The sequence below is a fragment of the Cyprinus carpio genome, chromosome B14 (genome assembly GCF_018340385.1).
Source record: "Cyprinus carpio isolate SPL01 chromosome B14, ASM1834038v1, whole genome shotgun sequence".
NCBI classification, from domain to species: domain Eukaryota; kingdom Metazoa; phylum Chordata; class Actinopteri; order Cypriniformes; family Cyprinidae; genus Cyprinus; species Cyprinus carpio.
The window spans coordinates 14,370,179-14,391,044 of NC_056610.1; the positions used below are offsets into that span (position 1 = coordinate 14,370,179).

The 20,866-nt window shown below is 36.0% G+C and overlaps 1 protein-coding gene across 1 annotated transcript; it reads left to right on the forward strand.

Moving 5' to 3' along the window:
- Window positions 1–13,419: 13,419 nt before the first annotated feature.
- LOC109102481 (dihydropteridine reductase-like) lies at window positions 13,420–20,550 on the forward strand. The gene is made up of 8 exons (XM_042738190.1): window positions 13,420–13,695; window positions 13,883–13,975; window positions 14,730–14,826; window positions 15,346–15,486; window positions 18,018–18,112; window positions 19,184–19,197; window positions 19,261–19,344; window positions 20,358–20,550. The coding sequence occupies exons 1-8, from the start codon at window positions 13,609–13,611 to the stop codon at window positions 20,458–20,460; spliced, it is 714 nt and encodes a 237-aa protein (XP_042594124.1). The 5' UTR covers window positions 13,420–13,608; the 3' UTR covers window positions 20,461–20,550.
- The last annotated feature ends 316 nt before the right edge of the window (window positions 20,551–20,866 follow it).

Sequence of the window (20,866 nt, forward strand, 5' to 3'; positions counted from 1 at the left end):
CTGTGCGGCACTTGTCTGTTTGAACTAATGATTAAAAGAATCGGATTATAAGAGTAATTCGTAGCTGCTACACTTGTGATGCTGTGGTTATTGAACCAATAAAAATAACTGGCTCAAATGAATAATTTGTTCATGGATCAGGCTATTCTGCTGAATGTTTTGATTCATTAAAAAGAATCAACTCATGTGGATTATTTATATAAAAAGTGACGTGACATACAACCAAGTATGGTGACCCATACTCAGAATTCGTGCTCTGCATTTAACCCATCCAAAGTGCACACACACAGCAGTGAACACACACACACACCGTGAACACACACCCAGAGCAGTGGGCAGCCATTTATGCTGCAGCACCCAGGGAGCAGTTGGGGGTTCGGTGCCTTGCTCAAGGGCACCCACAGCCTTAGGGTTAGGAGTCAAACTCTCTAACCACTAGGCCACGACTTCCCCTAAATGAATAAGTGACTTCCCCTATTTGAATAAGATTACACTACTATTATGCTGAACGTTTTTGATTCATTTAAAAGATCAGTCTCATTTGTTCATAAGTCGAACTACATTTTGTTGCATGCTTGTTTTTGAGTGCAACCCGCTAAACAACTCCATGCAAAAACGTTATTTCGCACTACATTGTGCTGTTGTTATTATTATATTATATTCAGTACAGGTTGCAAACTCACATTCACATTCCAATGTAAGTAAAACTGATTTAGCAGTATTAATCTATTATAGACCAAAACAAGGATTGTATTCTCCATGAAGGATACAAGCAATGCTGCTTACTTTGGCCAAAAGATGGTACTAAGTACTATGCTGACTTGCTGCTCCATAATGGTCTTCCCATGAGTCATTGCTCCTCATCTGAGAGGTGTCTCATGAGCAAAGGGCAGCACTGCTGTCAAAGTCAACTGCTCCGAGAGGTGGCAAGCCCATTTGTCTTCTCTTCTCACTGTCTCACTCGCAGTCTCTGCTTTTCTTTACTTCTTTTCTATTTAACCACAGAACCCATGTGCTATTGGAACTCTTCACTAGTGTGTGCATTATAGGCAGACGGCGAGCGTGATTTCACCAAGTACAACATGTTCCTGGATCAACATCCTTGTTGATCCTGGAACAACATTCCAGTAAACCAATCAGAACAGAGATATAACTTTTCAGGAAATATCTGTTTTAGGCTTACGGGTTAGGTGCTTCTACACTCTTGTTAATCAGCTATCATTTCACACTTATTTTAGGAATAAATTATGGGTAGGGTTAGGTCTAGGGGTAGGGATTGGGTTAAGTCTATATTTTTGGACAATAATGTTGATCCAGGATCATCCAGGAAAATCACGGCGACCCTAGGCAGACATACCTTTGCCCAGGTATAGAATCGTAGAAGGCTCATAGAATCAAAAGGCAACTTAAATATTGCCCTTTTTAAATGTTATTTAACATTTTTGACATATTTTAATACAAAATTATAATTTAAATGAATCGTAAACACACATACATTAATATATATACTGTACTGTATACACACACATACATATGTGTATATATTTATTAAAATCTTGTTCATTCTTTTCATCAAATAAATAAATAATTCCTTATCATCTTACAGATCCTTCAAGGGGTGTGCATAACTACAAGAACAATTTTATTTGTTGGACTATGATATAAAGACAATTACAAAATGATTGAGGCAGATTTCATTTGCACTACCATGACTATTTTTCCTGTTCTCTCCTCTCTTTCTGTAACCTTCAGCTATGTTGCATCCTGCATAAACAGCATGCACTGATATAACTGCAGTTGGATTCACTAAGGTGAGAGGAAAGATGAGATTTCAAATAAATGGTGAAGGAGACAATTGAATGCAAAGTGCATTTCCACAGAGTCTGAAACTATTTAGTCACCAGAATTCTTCAAAATATCTTTTGTGTTCCACAATAGAAAGTAAGTCATACAAGTTTGGAATGACATGAGGGTGAATTTTTCATTTTTGGGTGGTCTTTAAGAATGACATAAAATGTTTTAACAGAACGATGCATCCAAAAAATTAAAATATTAATTATTCATCCTCATGTCAATCCAAACCTGTATAAGTCTAAAACTAAATATGAATTTTTGACAAAATATTCTCCTGGACACTTTTCAAAGTGGAAGTGAATAAGCACTGGGGTTGTCTAGCTCCACAATGACAGAAAAGCACTATATAAATATCATAAAAATGATCCACACATCTTATGCACTATTTTCCAAGTCTTCTGAAGCAATACAATAGCTTTGTGACAATATACACTAAAACCTTGAAATCCCCTGGAATATAATGCACAAGTCATAATGACTACTGTTATGATACTATTATGATACTTTTATGGTCAAGTTTTGTTCTGGTTTTTTTTTTAAACAGCACATCTTATGCACTATATTTCAAGGCTTCTGAAGCAATACAATGGCTTTGTGTGAAACATAATGTAAGACATAATACACTGAAACCTTGAAACCTTCAATCTAAATATAATGCAAAAGTCATATTGACTATCAACTCTATGGATTATTAAAATGTTCTTCACACTAAGAAAAAACATAAAAAAGGAAAACTCCATTGAAAGTATCTTTAGTGTTCTCTATACTTTTTCTATTCTATCTACTTGTTTTCTTTTTATTTAGTAAAAAAAAAAAAAACTTGCTACGTTTACTACCTTAGACTAACAGAAACTTGTCATAGCACTTACATATTCTTGCTTTTTCGTTGGTTTTGATTGCTTCTTTTGTCCTCATTTGTAAGTCGCTTTGGATAAAAGCATCTGCTAAATGCCTGTTATGTTACCTCCATGTTGTTCTTTAACCATATCAAAACTAAATGTCATTTAAATGGGTACGAATAAAATCACCTGATTGTCAATGATGTGGCAGACACAATTAAAAAAAAAAAAAAATGTATCTTGCACTAGCAGTCATGCTGTCACTGAAAAAGAACTAGGACCTTGTGGCTAAGGTAAACCTCATAAAACTTAACACCAAAAGCTCCAAGAACCTGCTATATATCATACCAATAAACTTCATTGATCAGATGCCAGGCCAATTGTTCCCCAAAGCGTTCCCCTCGTCTGTGGCAATTCATGAGCAGTGTGAGATTGAATCATGCATATGTAGGTATTAGCTATTAGGTTTTAACATTATTATAAACAAGGATCAGTCACAGTAAAATTAATCTAACAGCGGCTCATTGATGCTGTCATGCACTCATTTACATGATGTAATTTTAATGACTTGGAGAATGAGAGAACAGGTGGCCATGGATATGCCTGAACTCTCTTACCCCTTTCCTTTTATCTATTTGTCGCACCCCCCTTCGTTGTTTCTGGCTCAGATAATGGATGGTGGTGTTTGATAAACTGGGCTGCTCAGAAAATGGGAATAGACAGTTGCAGTCACAGCCAGGCAGCGAAATATCTAAGTTCTGATCATGCAACGCCTGCCCTCTTCAAAAGGCTGTTGCTATAAAGCTTAATAAAGGATGTCGCAGCAGGTACAAACAGCCTGCTGAGGAAAGCAGATGGGAGATGAAGGGAAAGAGAAATGGAGCCTATTTAGTCCTCTTTTGGGGGTATATTCTACAAGAGAGACAGGCCTCATTTACTCACTAAATATCAACAAACAAAGCAACTACCATTCAAAGATCACTCTAGTAAGTGTGGGTGGTTTGATATCAGGTTTAAAGCTCTCAGCGGGTTACACTGTTCACAGTCAAGATCAGAATGAAGTGTTTTCAGGCATGACCATCTACGGCCTCTGTGAGCGCCGCAGCGTATCACTGCAGTCATCCAGGTGAAGAGATTCTCTAAAAAACAAAATCTGGACTTCAATTCCTGAAACAGCTTCTTACTCACAGCGGGACTGAAAGCTCAGAGGGCTGTTCATCCTTCTCTCTGTTCTCTTCCCCTCTCCTATCACCTTTAGCCTGCATCACGCCTCTGTAGATAACAGCGACCTCATCTGAATGCACTCCACTTTGGGGACCTTATTATTAACAGTGTATGGTGTCTATAGCAAGAAATTGAAGGAAAGGCATTTTCATCTTAATAAGAAACATCAGACATCATTCAATGCAATTAGCACAAAACCACACTGAGGTTTGGGCAGCTGAGAAGAACCTTGGCTAGAGTCAAACACCAGAAGTAGCACTGACCAGTGGCAATCATCCCAAGCCAAGTTCTATTTAGACGGTGGGGAACAGCCAGGCAGAAGAGTGGCAAGGGAGAAAAGATTTAGTGAACAGATGGTGGTGTGAAGAGCATTTACCCCTCTGTTTCTAATCACAGAACTAGCCTAGAGCTTGCTATTTGAAGAGTTTGTTATTTGAAGTTGTAATGTTCAAGATGTCTTCTCAACGCTTGTCATAACTAATAATGAGAGCAGTGTTGATCTTGTCAGTGAAATCATTGATGAAAATTTCCTTGAATAAGGATTTTCTTTATTTATTTTGTCAGTACTTCACTGATATGTTGCTTAGTCTCTTATAAATAGGATTCGTTTGAGCTATGTCCACAAAATTCATCTTTTTATGTTGTTTAAATTAGTAAATGTTTATATGTTAAAAAATATTTATTGAAGAATTTACGTGACAAAATATTGACTAAATTTAAAGAATTAAATGTTTAATTTTGTGAACGAGGTGAATATGCATGTGAAATAAAGTTACAAAGCATGTGTGTCGTTTTGTTTGTTTTTTTCACAAATATATTTTATGTTGTTTTCATAGATGCCATCAGAAATGGTGGTACAAAAAGCTTTTTACATACGCCATGTGTTAGTCATTGTTGTAAAAGGAACATCAAGGAGGTGTTATTTATAGTGTAATAAGTACACAATGAGTGCATAGACAGGAGGAGTACACTATGTGTCTTGTAAACATCAAACATATGACATTAACATTTTATTCCTTACAACCCCGAACACAGAGTGAAAAGTACAAGTGCCTTTTTGTATGAAATGCAATATGGCAGATGGAGCATCACATTTGTATAATAGTGCACATTTGTATAATAGAGTGCCTCTATAAAGACTTTTTATTCCAGGAGACCTTTTCATGGTTGTCTTTACCTAATTCTCCTGTCGTATAAAGGTAATACATGCTGTAGATTAGTGTTGAACAGCCCTGCAGGAAGCATATGTCTGATTTCATCAAAACAGCACTACCAAGAGACAATGGCCAAACCCTCAGGTCACACCAGTGATAATTACTGCGCTCGAGCCTGTGCAGGTAATGCATCTGGACAATGTTTTACAATGTGCACTTTCTCCCAACATGCTAATGAGATCAAGCATTTCTTTTTCCGCCCTTTGTGTCTCTGCATGAACCGTTGAAGTAGTTGCTTGGTGCTAGTACAGTGCAATTTCAAATGCATTGATCTAAAAAGCTTGTACTGGAAACATTCATTGATTTCTGAAGAATACTACAACCTTAACATTTTAACCTTAACATTATCTTACAAAGGGAAATATTTGCAATGTACTGTATTTCGGTTTATGAGTGGTTGTCAACATTCAATAGTTGATAATAGTGCTTTTGCGTATCTATCTATCTAACTTCTCTTACAAAATCTTTTGCAAACTCTGGCCTTATGTATGCGTATAAAAGCATTGTATTTGGAGCATGGAGCTGAGCTGTGTCCTCATAAGCAGACACATCTCACACTGATCTCCCTGCAATTCTATACCACACCATGTTCTATTGCTGATCCTGAATGTGAAGGGACGGATGGAACCCATTTCTTTCAGAAATCCAATTTTAGTGCTGAGAGACCTTAAAGGCCCAGGTAAATGATACCGGGTGGGATGCATATGAAGAATCTGGCATAGGGGAAGGAATTACATTGTAGTGCTCAAGGTTACACTGAGCAACGTAGATGTGGGGAGCGAACATTTATAAGCACTTCTTTGTCTCTCTCAGCACTAAACAGAGAGCCAAGAATTTATTAGGAAATAGAGCAGGGATCTTAAAGGCTATGAATATGACAGCAAGGTTGGTTTGAGAGGATGTTTTATGAGGCCATTATGGCAGAAGTTGTGTAGTAAACAAGTCACTTCCAGACGTCAGTTCCTGTGGGGGCACCTGGCATTATTCAGAGTGATCATTCAAAGTCTCATTTTTCAGACACGCTTCTGGCCTGTCAGATGATCCACCTTGATACCTGTTATTATTGTAGTTTTTGCATATTTGCAGCAAGTTTTGATTGCTGTACCTATGATCAATAGTAATATCAATCCCATGATACTATGCATTTAAATAATCGTTCTAAATATTTTTATAAAGCACAATAAATACTAATAACATGGCTTGCAAGGTCATCAGTGCAGTTTTACAAAGTTAATAGTTCTCTTATTCAACAGTGTATTTTTTATTTTTTATCTTTACAATGGTAAATATGTTCATTTGGGCTCCTAGTTAGCTTTAATTTTGCCAATGCACTGCACGACAATGAGGTTTCTGAATGATTTTAGTAGAATATGTTTTTGTTTTTTTAGTTTTTGTTTTTTTCAATATTCATTAGTTTCTAGTGTCAGAACTGTCACAGTAATGCCAGCAGCATGCTAAAGATAAGTCCTATTGTTGCCTAGTTTGTGTATTATTAAATGGCTTTTTGTAATTGTGTGGTTAATCACTAGTAATCAGATTTCTTTTAGCTCTGGCATAATTAATCAGTGTGGCCTATTAAGACCAGTGTGTTAAAGAGATCGTTCCTCATAATACTGGAAATCAACAAAGGACTGACCAGTCAGCATAAAATGATGTGACAGCATCTATGAGATTACCACAGAAAATATCTTCAACTTGTCTGTAAAAAAAAAAAAAAAAAAAAAAAAAAAAAAAAAAAACGGTGTACAGTTATGCATATGTAGTCCACATGGGGTTATATGTTGCACTAGAATAAATGTTAAACAGTAGTTTAACAGAGTAATGTGTTTGAAAACTAATGAAAGAATAAGGGCTTTATTTAAATGCTTTAAAGAAATTTGAGTTGCACATTTTTTGTTTTAACATCCTCCAGAATCTATCTCACTTGATACACTTTTATTGTAAGTGAATAACTATTAACACAAAGATTCTTTAGAAGCCAGATACTGCCTTTCTATGTTAAACGAATACTTCTATTTTGAAAGGAAGAGCTGAGAAAAGTTGATTAGAAGTAAAAGTTAAACTTGACAGTATTATATGTCTTTGATGACTTTTTTTTTTTTTTTTTTTTTTTGCTTGAGCAGCAAAATATTAATCATTTTGATTATATTTTGTCCTTGTAATCATGTTAAGGATTCAAGGTGATTAATTACAGACAAGGAAAAATGAGCCTTTCACTTCTAAACTTAAAGGAGCATATTACCTTGGCATAGAACAAACTCAATCAAAACCAAACAGGGCTCATTTCATATCCCACATTCTCTGCATTCAAAGAAGAATGGCAGAAATGATGAAGGCAAAGAACAGAGGGATTGATTGAGACATCACCAATCATTGAAGACATCCAAATACTAGGGCATCGAAGTGCCATGCTAAGAGGAAGGACAGGGCATCATGCTATATAGATCCGCCTTTAGAGCTCATTCAACAGTATAATAAGAAAAACATTATCAAAGTCCAGTGAGAGCCACCGAGCTAGCCATGAAAGACTAGATCTCTGAGTCCTCTGGAAAGATAAAACAATCCATGAACATATTTGCTGGATCTCATCTAACACACAACACATTACCAATATATCATTAATTTACCTGTAATTTACGTGATACAACATTTGCTTGTAACATACAACACATTACCAATATATTATTGTTTTAGCTGTAAGTTACGTGTTTTGTGTGTGTGTGTGTGTGTGTGTGTGTGTGTGTGTGTGTGTGTGTGTGTGTGTGTGTGTGTGTGTGTGTGTGTGTGTGTGTGTGTGTGTGTGTGGAGTAAATCTGTTAGTAAGCACTTCATTTTTAGTCCAGACATCTCTGTTGTCCTCTGGACCTTGATAGATCATTTAAAATGGATTTTTCTCCACTGTTTCCTGTTAAATGATATAGGATACATTTCTTATTAGCATTGACACAGAGAAGGGAGTGGAAAGCTGAAAGTGTAATTAGAGAATAGGTTTTGAAGCACACTATCAGTGCTTTCAATATTGATGTATCAAGCAGAAGGGACAATTTATGCGGGATAGGCAATTCTGAAACCAATTGCTTGCAGTAGCTTTAAAATATTTAACCTTTCATTGTCTGTTGATTGTTGATGTTGTTGTTGTTGTTGTTGTTGTTAAGAAGAAAAATCCATACAATGTTAATGAAGTCAAAAAAATATCTTTAGTGTGTATTCAGTGGAACATTAATGATGACAGAATTTCCTTTCTTCCTTTCTTTTTTTCATAATATTCAGCACAAAATCCGTAGGTGTGATCCAAAAAACTAGTTGCAGCAAAATTTTCAAGCCTAAAAGATTCTTTGAGAGAAGCAAGGCAGGTCCCTTCATCTGTCCATCACAGACACTCAAAGCTCTATACTTAGTTCAGGTCAGCTGAAGTAGAGAGATGTTTCTGTCTTTTCAGGATAAAAGAACTGAAGAAGCTGGAGTTTGAAGCCCTTGATCTAGTCAGTGCAGCTCCAGTGGAGCAGGAGCACTGGCACTGCAGGACGGCTAGATGTGTCTGATGAAAAGAAAGTTATGGTTGGGTAATTACGGTTGATATTTACCACATATCTTGTTTACTAACTGAAACTGAGCCAAAATGAGACCATAGGCAGTAGAAAAGTAATGAACACTCTGACATAGTGTACTATCGGACATAGTAGTTTATTACCAAGGTCAGTAGCATCCACAACAGCAAATATATATAAGCAGCGATGGAATACGTTTGAGCAGCTTTCTAACCTTTCTCCAGGGAAGAGCCGCCTTCAGAGGTGTGCACCAAGCAAACATCAGAGAATGTCATCCATAATTGACTCCCAGATTCATCTCGCTCTGTGCTCAACTCGCTGGCCTGTGTGGAGATGCCGTAGGCTAGCCTGTTTCACAGAAATGTCACAGCTTCCTCTTGTTAGTGCTGCATACTATAGCAATGATCACCAGCTTGGGCAAAATCATGATAACTGTTGCTCATACTTAGTGTAGGAAGTATTAAACTGCAGTCGGATCATATTAATATACATTACATTTATATACATATATACACTTACAGCAGTTGTCATCCAGTGAGAGAGGGAGAAAATGTCCCATGCTAAATTGTTTCCTGTTTTTAAAACAATATATATTATAAAGTTCATTTGGAATGTCCAGAGTCTGGAGAATATGGTCATACATTTGCATATATCTAAATATAAATTATATATCACTTTATATTGTGTATATTTAGAATATTTTTAAAATATGAAAAAGTTTTTTGTTTCATTTTATTAATAATATTATTATTACCCTTGCAGCATTTGGCATCCTGAGAAGGAGAAATTGATCATAAAACAGCTTTCCAAATGTGATTCCTATTGTCTGTCAGTCTAATTTAATTCCCCATTAAAATGAGTGACGGTGGGCACTAAATGAATCAGCTCAGGTTCAGACTCTCTGTAACTCATCTCACCGTTGGCCAGCAGACTCATTAAATCAGTCAAACCTCCGCCCTCGTTTGACCAACCTCTTCCATGACACTTATGAATTTAATGAACACTCTATCTTCGTGAGATAAAGGGAGGTGTTCAGCAAGGACAAGCTCAGACAGGAGGATATAAAGTTCTGTCACTTTCAGTGGTACTGCCCACTTAGAAAATCATAAATTGAAAATCGTGAATTAAAAATCATGAATTGAAGTATGCCAGTATAGTTTTAGTTTTGTCACAAAGCTAATAGAGATGGACTAAAAGCCACAAAACTCCACTTTAGATTTTATGAGGCCATTAACTTCTATAGATTGCTAATCATCATCTCTCCAATAGACCAGCGGTTTCCAATTCCAGAATTGGGATCCACTCCATTAGATACATTTCAAATGTACGAAAGTGAATCAAGTGTAAAGTTCATAATCTTTTCATTGTTTACTCGAGCAGCAGATGTTCTTTGAGGTTCTGTGCTTTTAACACAGCAGGCGTGCAACAGGCCAGCATTTCTCGTAAGATACAGCAGAGGACAAATATCTTGTTTTTATTGTATCCCTCTCCTTTTCTTTCATGGTCCATTAAGATGCACACAGCGAGAGATTCCGGTCTTCAAGTCAGTGAGTTCATTGTAATCCTGCAACCTTGTGTGTACTATGGAGTGCTCCTCAGATAGGCTGTCGATTATGCCCGCCACATGAAAGTCTGGAGAAATGTTTTGCTTGTTAAGGTCTGTTTTGCTCCAGTGCCATGGTGTGTCAATTAAAGGTTCAAAGAGAATAGAGAGGAGGAGTGCGATTGTGGTCGTGATTTGATTTGTTTTCTGACTTCACTCATTAAAGTTATTTTTACAAGTGCGCTTCAGAAGAGACCCTTGTACTGTAAAACTGCAGACAAAGTCTCAGGGCCAGACTCTCCTCAAACCCCACTCACTACTTACAAAAGATAAGAACTGCAAAGAACACTGTGTACTATGGAGACTTTGACCAGTTTTTTTTATTTTTTTTTTTATGTGTATTTTCATCTCTTCAAAGAAACTTATTGTTACACTTTTCAAGGTCACTTAAAATTCTGAAGCCATTTATCTGTATATGTATATACTGTATATATATATATATATATATATATATATATACTCAGAAATATATATATATATACTGTATATGTATATACTGTATATATATATACTGTTTAAATGTAATTAAGTGATTGACGTGACATACTGTACAGCCAAGTATGGTGACCCATACTCAGAATTCGTGCTCTGGATTTAACCCATCCAAAGTGCACACACACAGCAGTGAACACACACACCGTGAACACACACCTGGAGCAGTGGGTGCTAGTGAAGTTACAGTGCATTTAGAAAGTATTTAGTATTAAGTATTTTTACACATTTTGTTATGTTGCAGCTTTTAGATTGATATGGAAAAAACAACTGGCATATGGCTGCATAACAGAAACATTGAAAAGATAAAAGGGTCTGAATATTATCTGAATGCACTGTATATATATTATTATATAAACAAAACATATAAGATTTGATGGGTAGAATATTTGTCAAAATCTACACAGCCTTTGATTAGAAAATGTAGATTTTCAGTGGGCGTCCTGGCTAGATTGAATTCATCAAATTTCATAATCGTGAGGCCCACAGTGGCATGACTGTCAGCCATGACATCTTATTATCAACCATGACGGCAAGCAATGAGCCTGTTAATGCCACAGATATGACAAAGACAAGCAAATCCAATCCCATGGCTTTACTTCTTAACATTTCGCTCATAGAAATTCAGGCCATGAGCTTAGATGATCTTCTGCTGCAATAGAAATCACTACTGCGGCCACACACAATAATAATAATTTCATTTAGAAATTTATTTCTAGCTGTTTTCAGCCATTTTTTGACTTCATAGCAGGCTTAAGTGGATATCCTGTATGTTTCTAATTGCTTTTAATTATATATCCTGACAATTTAATTATAACTCTTCTTTATCTCATTTACATTTCATGTATTCCAGATATCATTAAAAATCTTTTTTTTTTTTGCAAAGCATGAACCATTATAGCTGTTGCAGTGAGATTCAGTGTTTCCAGCACTACTGTTGTTGTTGTTTTTGTCATTCTCAAAAACATGATGTATTCTCCTAATGCATTCATCACTCACTCCGGGGACCTGCAGAGCCTGAAGAAACTCTTTGGTGAATATTGAATGTAGAGAGAAAAGGTTCAAACAGAGAGGCTTCCCTTTGGGGTTAATAACTCTGCTCCGCTGCCTGTTGAGACACCAGCATTTGAATATGAAACCCAAAAGCCATCCGTGGTAATATGCTGCTGATGTTCTCTCTTGAAGATGCATAGATAACATCTATCTTTAAAAGCATATACAATTAGACTTGTGATCTTTGACACATAACATAAGGCTGCAATGCGTAATGTATAGTGCTTATAGTATGCATATTAGATAAAACGGCACTACATACTATGCAACAAATCGATAGAAATTGTCTCTTGATACCCATTCTCGGTCCCACATTTCTCCTGCTTGCGACGCCCCTGCTCAGAAGCACATGGGAAGTACTTTCACACCATCTCTGGTTCTTCACAGGAGCATGCTGCTCTCTTGTGGTAAAAATAGATATATTCAGCTTTAACCAGGAAAAAAGTATCAGCTTTGTATTAAATGCAAGGAAGTAATCAAGTAATCAGAGTGCATGAAGCTTAACATTACTGGATTTGTGTGAATGTGAATTAGATTAGAAAATAACTACAGATTAAATTTATCAAGTAATCTGGCACAATTGCATTTCTTACCACCACTGACTTGTTACCATTATGAACATATTTTTCTTTATCAGCATCTTTAGCTTACGGTTGCCATGTCTTGTTCTTTGTTCTTCAGGTACTTTGGAAACCCCATCAATTTCACTCTTTTATTTATTATAAAAGTAGCTGGAACTAACTGAATGCTAAAAAAAAAGTGTGAAATAACTTGTGTTGCAATAGGGTGACTTACAGTGTGTAATTGGGTAAAAAAAAAAAAAAACGTCCCTGTCGACTTTTTTCTTTTCTCACCAATTGTGATTTTGCTCTTGTAGCCTACAGAAAGGCTTGCTGAAGTTACATCACCATGACTTGGCAAAGGAGATGAGAGAACTTTGTACTTTATTATCTACATGCTTAAAGGGCAATAATGTTGGTTTCGGTTTGTAGATACTTTAGTGATTACATTCATGCATTTAGCAGACGCTTTTACAGTGCATTCAGGCTAACATTTTTTTTTTTTTTAACATAACGTGTTTCCTGGGAATCGAACCCACAACCTTTTGCGCTACAGGAACACTTAAAATACAATCTATAATAATTAGAAAAATTAAACTATTATGTAGCCTGTTAAAAGTTCAAAATTTACATTAAGCTTTTATAGGATGCCAGGATGGGACTGGTTGTCCTACAGGGATTTTTATATTATTAGTTTTAATTTTTGTAATAAATTAATAGAGCAAGGCTATTTAGGCTATTTTGTAGGCTATTTTTCAGGTGTCAGGATGAGGAAAGTTAATTTGTTCTTCTGGGTAATGATGCAGTGTTCAAAAGCTAAGACAAAAAAAAAAGGTATCCATCTAGAATTTTGATGGTTTGTTTGTTTTGTTTGTTTGTTTATTTGTACAACCAATAAATAAAAAAAAAAAACACATCAATAAAAAAATATACACGTAAACCAATAGTATGGAAGTAAGGCTGCTAGGGTTTTCTACTGCGAGGTGATGTTAATCAGCAAAAGCTTTTTTTAAACTTTACTTTTCGTTATAATTGTTGAGGCCTCGTTAAGCTTCATCTTCTCTCAAGATGCCTTTCATTTTCTAGAGTTTAGGGCGGAATGCCGGATTGAACCAATCATTGACTGCTACACAAGCGCGTGTGTATCCCTCTCTCTCTCTCCCTGTGCGCTGAGAGGATACTCGTCATCTTTGCTGAAGCGTCTCACAGCGAAGAAAAGCCATGGCAGCTGCGAACCGTGTCCTTGTTTACGGAGGAAAAGGAGCTCTCGGCTCAGCATGTGTGCATTATTTTAAGTCAAAAGGCTGGGTGAGTAGAAACGCGCCTTTATTATGATTTTATAGAAGCCGAGGAGTCACCGTGAGCTGGCGCTTGTGTGGAAACTGACACCTGTTGATGCGACTGGACATGGTTTTCGCATTATTGCACTTGTATGTTTATTTCAATAGCATGTATTTATAACTTGCAGCTAAAACTTGTTTCTTTAATGTTAAAGTGGGTTGCCAGCATTGACATCGTAGCGAACGAAGAAGCGAACGCAAACGTCCTGGTGAAGCTCTGCGAGTCGTTCACCGATCAAGCCGCTCAGGTGGGTGGAGCCAAAGTCCTGACGTCAACTCGCCCGTGTGTCTGTCAGCGCATAGGGCTTATTAAATTGCCTGATTTTTTTTTTTTTTTTTTTTTTTTTTTTTTTTAATTGCCTGTCTTGCTGCCATTAACTTTCCATTTACACTACCAAAGTAATTTCCTGTCTTGCCGTCACATCCCCAGTGTTCTGGACAAGCAATCTTTTCTCATTATTGGCCTTATTGTGTCTGCCATTGACTTTAGATGCTGTTAATAATAGTCTCAGTAATATGGCACCCATTGAAGCTGTCCTCCTTATGCCACAGCATTGTGTCTCTCGTTTTGTGCTCTTGTAACACTATTACGCTTTCACACTTGAAATTGTTAACCCTGGGTCATTATAAACCTTCCAACACACTTGCTGTCAATGTGCTGCTTTTGTATTCATTGGTCATAGCATGAATGTTTCTTTTACTATACTGAGCACATACAGTAAATATTTCATGAGGTATTTACTGAGACCGATTATGATTGGTTGTCAGTTTCAAAACAACTTACTGCTGCATTCTGTCACCTCATTATTTAACTCTGGATCATAACCCAAAGGGTTTCTGATCATCCCCTTTCAAAATTGAGTGAACTGAGGGTCAAAATTGGCCTTGTCATGTGTAGAGTCTATTTTGCATGATTAAGTTTGCATTTTTGTTTTCAGTAAATAATTACTATTGAAACAGCCTAGTAGAGTATTGTCTCATCAATAAAGTGATTTGATGCAGGTGACATCAGATGTAGCCACATTGCTGGGGGAACACAAGGTCGACGCCATTGTTTGTGTGGCAGGAGGATGGGCCGGAGGAAACTGTAGCTCAAAAGGTCTGTGCACCTACTTGTCACCCCAGACAGAATTTGCAGATTTTCTTTTTGTAATTTTAAATGCATTATTTATTTATTTTTTATAATTATTTATTATAAAATTATTTTTAGACAAACTGTTTTTTGTATTTATTTATTTTAATTTATTTGTTGCATTTTCTGTGGAACATGGTAAAATATGTTGTAAAACACTCTTATTATTGGTAGCTGAAAACATTATCAATTTATCTAAAAAAATAAATAAATAAAAAATATTGTAAAAATGTAATTTTTAGATTTGTAAAATTTTATGAATATAAGAGGGTGGGCATTTTTTTGATTGCCTTCTTATTTGACATTTGGTTTTACTCAAGGGAAGCTAATAAGGATAAATGATAATCCATTTAGTGAGACCTTCATGTCTACTACATACAGAGGCATTTTTTCTCCTAGGTTATTTTTTATAGTAGATTTCAGTTAGTTAATATTGTTGGTTTTACTGGAATAATATACACTTTTCTTCTCTCTTACTCATTTTAGACTTGTATAAGAACTCTGATATGATGTGGAAACAGAGTGTCTGGACCTCCACCATTTCCAGTCATCTTGCATCGCTCCATCTGAAGCCAGGAGGCCTGCTGACCCTCTCTGGTGCAAAGGCCTCACTAGAAGGCACTCCAGGTACAGTAGAAGCATCCATCTCTATACTCCTGAGATGTGTTGTCTTCTGGAAAACATGTTGTAAATGTATTTTCAGCACAGGTTTACCTGAGGACTCTTGATGTTTATTGTGTAAAGGTGCATTTTATACCCCCAGAGAGGCTAACTAATATTATGAAGGAAAACACTTCAGTCTTCATGAGTTTTTCCCTTAGGTGGGTGAAGTCAGTAATAGTGTTCATTTATAACAACAAGGCTTTTTCCACTACTATTGAAAGTGTATATACTTTTGAATTGGCTGTCACTTCCATTGTACTTGATTAGTTTCATGTATTGCCAAACATCCCAAATCTTTTCATAGCCCCAGATGTGAAATGTTCAACTCATGCCATTATGTCTTTAGTGACAAAACTCAATAAAGCACACAACAGAGGTCGCCTCCAGCCAATTCAAAACCTACAGCATCAGCAGACTGCTCTCATTGGCTGAGGGGCCAGGGAGGGGGAATGAGTCAGCAGGTTTTTTGGAGACGGGAACACATGTGGACTGTGTCTAGGAGTTTGTATTCCTTACCCACACAGAACTGATTTAGACAGGAAATGCCCTGCAGCGAGATACACTGCTTTGATATTAAATGAAGGGAACCTCTAGTTGGAGTGTTTGATGTATCTTGTTCAAAGAGACAGGAGCAAGCTCTGGTGAACATTTCTGATAGGGCTGTCAGCTCTTACAACCGTACATGATCAGTATCATGTGCTAGTCACACCACAAGCTGAAAACTAGTACTCTGATGACGGCGAAGTGTCAGCTGTTATGATAGTAATGGTTAAATAGCTAACTGAGTAACTAAGTAATGTTGCATTTCCTGTTTATATATATTTTCATTTGGAATTTTGTCAAAAAAAAAAATCTTTAATTACAAAGCAAAAACGAAAACTACAATTACATACAATAAAGAACGAAAAGAATCAACATCGTAGAAGTAAAACTCAATCTGAATAAAAATAGGAAATTAAAAATAATAATAATAAATTAATAATTCCCACCCAAACGCTCAGAATATGTAAAGTTGCATTTTAAATGCTTTTTAGGTGAATTTCTTTTTTGTTATATTCTAAGTTTTAATTATGCATTTAATAAAATAAATATATATTATATGAATACACAGTATATTATAAAGCATAAATCTGCGCTAAGCCGAGATACATGTAGTTGCAAAGTCCTGGTATGCTGGGTTTGACTGACCTCAAACCTGAAGTTCAGTCTGGAAATCAGACATACCAAAGAGAGTTTAAGCCAAATCCTAAGGGGTGGAGCATGTGATTAAAATTGTGGCCCACAAAGTTATCAAAACTATCAAAAAACACTGGATTCTCATGTTTTAAAGAATGTTGAAAAGTAAAAAATATGGAGCTTCTCCACCTCTCTTTCTTATTGGCTCGGCTCTGTGGGTTTAAAGGGTGTTTTTTGGAACAGCTATCATGCATTTTGGGTTTGAGGCTGAAAAAAAAGATCTTGAAAAAAGTAGCATTTACTCCCCTTATTACATCAAACATGCTGGTTATTTATTCCAGATGCCAAGCCAACAAACATCTAGAGAGGGGGAGCTGGAAAGACAAGCACATTTTAAACAAACATTACTTTTAAAATATCCAGAGTATTCCCAATAACACCCCATCATGAATTTAAACTATTATTTTTTTTTTTTTTTTTTTAGAATTTTTTAAGGGATTATATCATTTAGTCATTCATTCACTAATATATAGATATATATATATATATATAATATATATATATATATATATATATATATATAATATATATATATATATATATATAATACATAAATATTTTTAACTGTTGTTCTTTTATTGCAGAAAGAATAGAAAACATTATACAAAAAGTATAATATAAAAAGAGTTTTCATTTTACAATTTTCTTCCCCCCATCCACCCTCTAGAATGTTTCGAAAATAGCTATAATGATAAGTAAAATAAAATAAATTATTTAACATCAAAACTTAAAATACCACTGGTATAGAGAGTGAGGAAATAAGTTACTAATAGTTAAAAGAAAACACCCTCTCACTGAGCCTTACAATTAAACAATTTTTTGTTGCTGTTCCTCAAAGATTTCTGTGTAGGCGCCCTGTATAAAGTTTGAGTTTAAGTGTCAAAGTACATTGGAAAATCAAATATAATTCCTCATGATGTGAGCCCTTTAAATACACTGGTATTTCTGCATTCACTGGTAAGAAAAAATAGTCTGACTGTGTAGGAGGAATCAAATTCAATTAGCTTATTTTGTATTTCAAAATCCATTTTATTCTCTGCTTGAGGCATCCAACCAAATGATTATTGACCAAACCTCAAAGCAACAGCTGTTGCCTGTGAGACATTGTTAGGCAGACTGTGTAGTTGGCATGCTCTCAAGTGCTGTGTGCGCATGCATTGTGTCCCATAGTCTGCTTTATTGAGCGAGAGCTGCAGCACTCAACGTGTGAAGAGGGCTCTGTGCTCCATTCACTTCTTTATGTTTCTCTCTGGTTGCAGGTATGGTTGGGTATGGCATGGCCAAGGCTGCAGTCCATCAGCTCTGCAAGAGTCTGGCTGGCGAGAACAGTGGCCTTCCATCTATACCTTTAACAGTTCAAAATACTCAAAAACATAATATTTCAATATATCATAAATGTCTATATACACTAATCTGTCTGTTTTAGTTATACGTTCTTCCAGAATAAAAGTGAAAGTATTGAGTACTTTTAACTCAGATGTTACACTAGCGTTTGAAAGTTTGAGATCAGTATGATTTTTTTTATATGTTTGAAAAAAGTCTCTTATGCTCACCGAGCCTTAATTTATTTAATCAGAAATACAGTAAAAATAATATTGTGAAATATATATATTTTTAGTGAAAAATAATGTTTTCTATTTTAATATATTTTAAAAAGTAATTTGTTCCTGTGATGTCAAAGCTGAAATTTCAGCAACCACAAATCCATTCTTCACAATAAAAATATCCTACATAAATCAATCAAACATACAGATTTGGTGCTCAAGAAACATTTTGTATTATTTTCAAAGTTCAAAATACACAATATTTTTGTAGAAACCTTGATGCATTTTTTTCAGGGAAGTTCAAAACACTGTGTTTATTTGAAAAATAATTTTTTAGTTATTATAAATGACTTTACTGTTACTGTTGTTCAATTTAATGCATCATTGTGCAATAAAAGTATTAATTTCTTTTTAAAAGATGCTACCCCAAACATTTGAACAGTAGTGTAATTATTTACCAACATTATTGGTAAACAAAAGTCTACTCAAAAAGACATTTGCAACTCATTTCACTTCCATAACGTGACACATTTCACAAAGAAACAGGAGATTTAACCAGTAAAAAAAAGTTTAAAAATTAAGATCCAGAACAATTTATTACATTTCTTTGAATTAATGTGTATCAAAATGTTCTCAATAACACTCAGTAACACCAGAAATGTGCATAAAGAGAAAGGAAATAGGGTCAGTTTTGAGGCCTGTATTTTTGTATTCATTTATCTGTGATGTACATATGTAACATTAAAAGAATTGCCTTCTTTGGTGTGCGAGCATCTGCAATCATTTGTACTTTTAGTGTCCTGTTTGATACACATTTAACTGCTGTCTGTTTGCATTAACTGAACATGTGGGGTGTGAGTTTTTTCAAAAGACTATGCTAGTCTAAGCTATTGCCGCAGGCTCTGTTCCACAGTCTCATCTTCCACCGAGATAACAACGTTATGACATCATCCTCCAGGGTTACCTTGGATACACCAATGAACAGGAAATTCATGCCTGACGCAGATATTGGGAGCTGGACACCACTGGAATACATCGCAGAGTGAGTGCATGTTTCTCATGTCCACTGAGCATCATATTTCATTATACATGCTGATAATATCATAAACCTAGATTTGACCTATTAAAAGGAAAATAATTGGATAAATCAGAAAGTTGCAATTTCTCACCTGAAGAGGGCAGTAATGTTCTTTCAAAAGTGACCTGATGTCTGCAGGATGCTATTCGGTGATGATCTGAATATTATAATATACACATTAATCCAAAATCCATTGTTATTAATTATTTCACGTAGGTCTTATGTTAGAATTATCGCTATCCCAGATTTGTGTTCAACAGAAAATCTGACTTTTGGATAATAGAAATGTCAGATGGAATGTCAATGGAAAAATCAGGTCTTAAAAACCGTCCTCAAATGATACATTTGATTTGATTCAGTAATATTAACCAAAAAAGCCACAGGCAATTGTAAAAGCCTCTTAGAGGCAAACATGAATGATTGAATTACATCCGCATTTAACTGAATAATGTCACGCATCAACCCAAGAACAGACCTCTTAGAGAAGTGCATGCATTTATATTCAGTGGAATTGATATTAACACAGATGCCTCTCAAAAAAATGTAAAAAATGATTCTACCTGTTTTGAGGTTTACTTTTTTAGTGCATTTCTATGCTTCGCTCAGATTTGGCCAGTCTGGCCAAATCTCTTCTGCCAGTCAGCACAGATTAGGATGAGGATTTGATGCAACTCCATAATCCCAGAGGAGCCGCAGCAACCCCGGCTGGATTAGAGAAGCACATGAGTGAAAGAGGAGTATAAATAGTCTTTGTGTTTGAGGTAATTAATGTGTATTCTCACTTCAGTTGCTACAATGGGCTAAAACATCTACAGTTTCTCCCGAATGTTCCAGAGTAGACAAGGCTTGTCATTCGGTTCTTATTTTCCACCCTCCATCTCCCTCCTCCCATCTCTGTTCTCATTATCTAGCTCTTTCTCCGCCACCATCATTTTACACCTGTCTCTCAATCCCCCTCTCTCTTTCTGTCTCTCCAGAACCTTCTACAGCTGGGCCACTGGGTCAGGCCGGCCAGCCTCAGGCAGCCTCATACAGCTGGTGACTACTGGGGGGGAAACCGAGGCCTCAGCGGCCCAGTAAAGGGGGAACAGAGAAAAAATAGAAAAACAAAAAGATAAAGAGTGGAGGAGAGCAGTGTTTACCAATATACTGTGCAGCAGAGGAGAGAGAGGTCATATAGAACACAGATGGAAAATGAGAGATGTGGCATTTCCAATCATCCAGTCTCATTGGAAATACACATAGTACGGTATCTCTAAATTAGCCAAAGGATTAACTTACATGTTTAATGTTTAGTCAGTCTATACATGAGAATACAGCCTAGATGATGAGTGTATGTTTGTGACTTTCTTCTTGACAACAAAAGGTGTGCCACTGTCGTATGTGAAACGTACAGTCTTCTATTCAGAGAAGTGGCCTTAGTTTGTGTAAGTGTGAATGTGTTTGATACCTGGTTCAGATTTCATGTATGGATGCTGTATCTTCA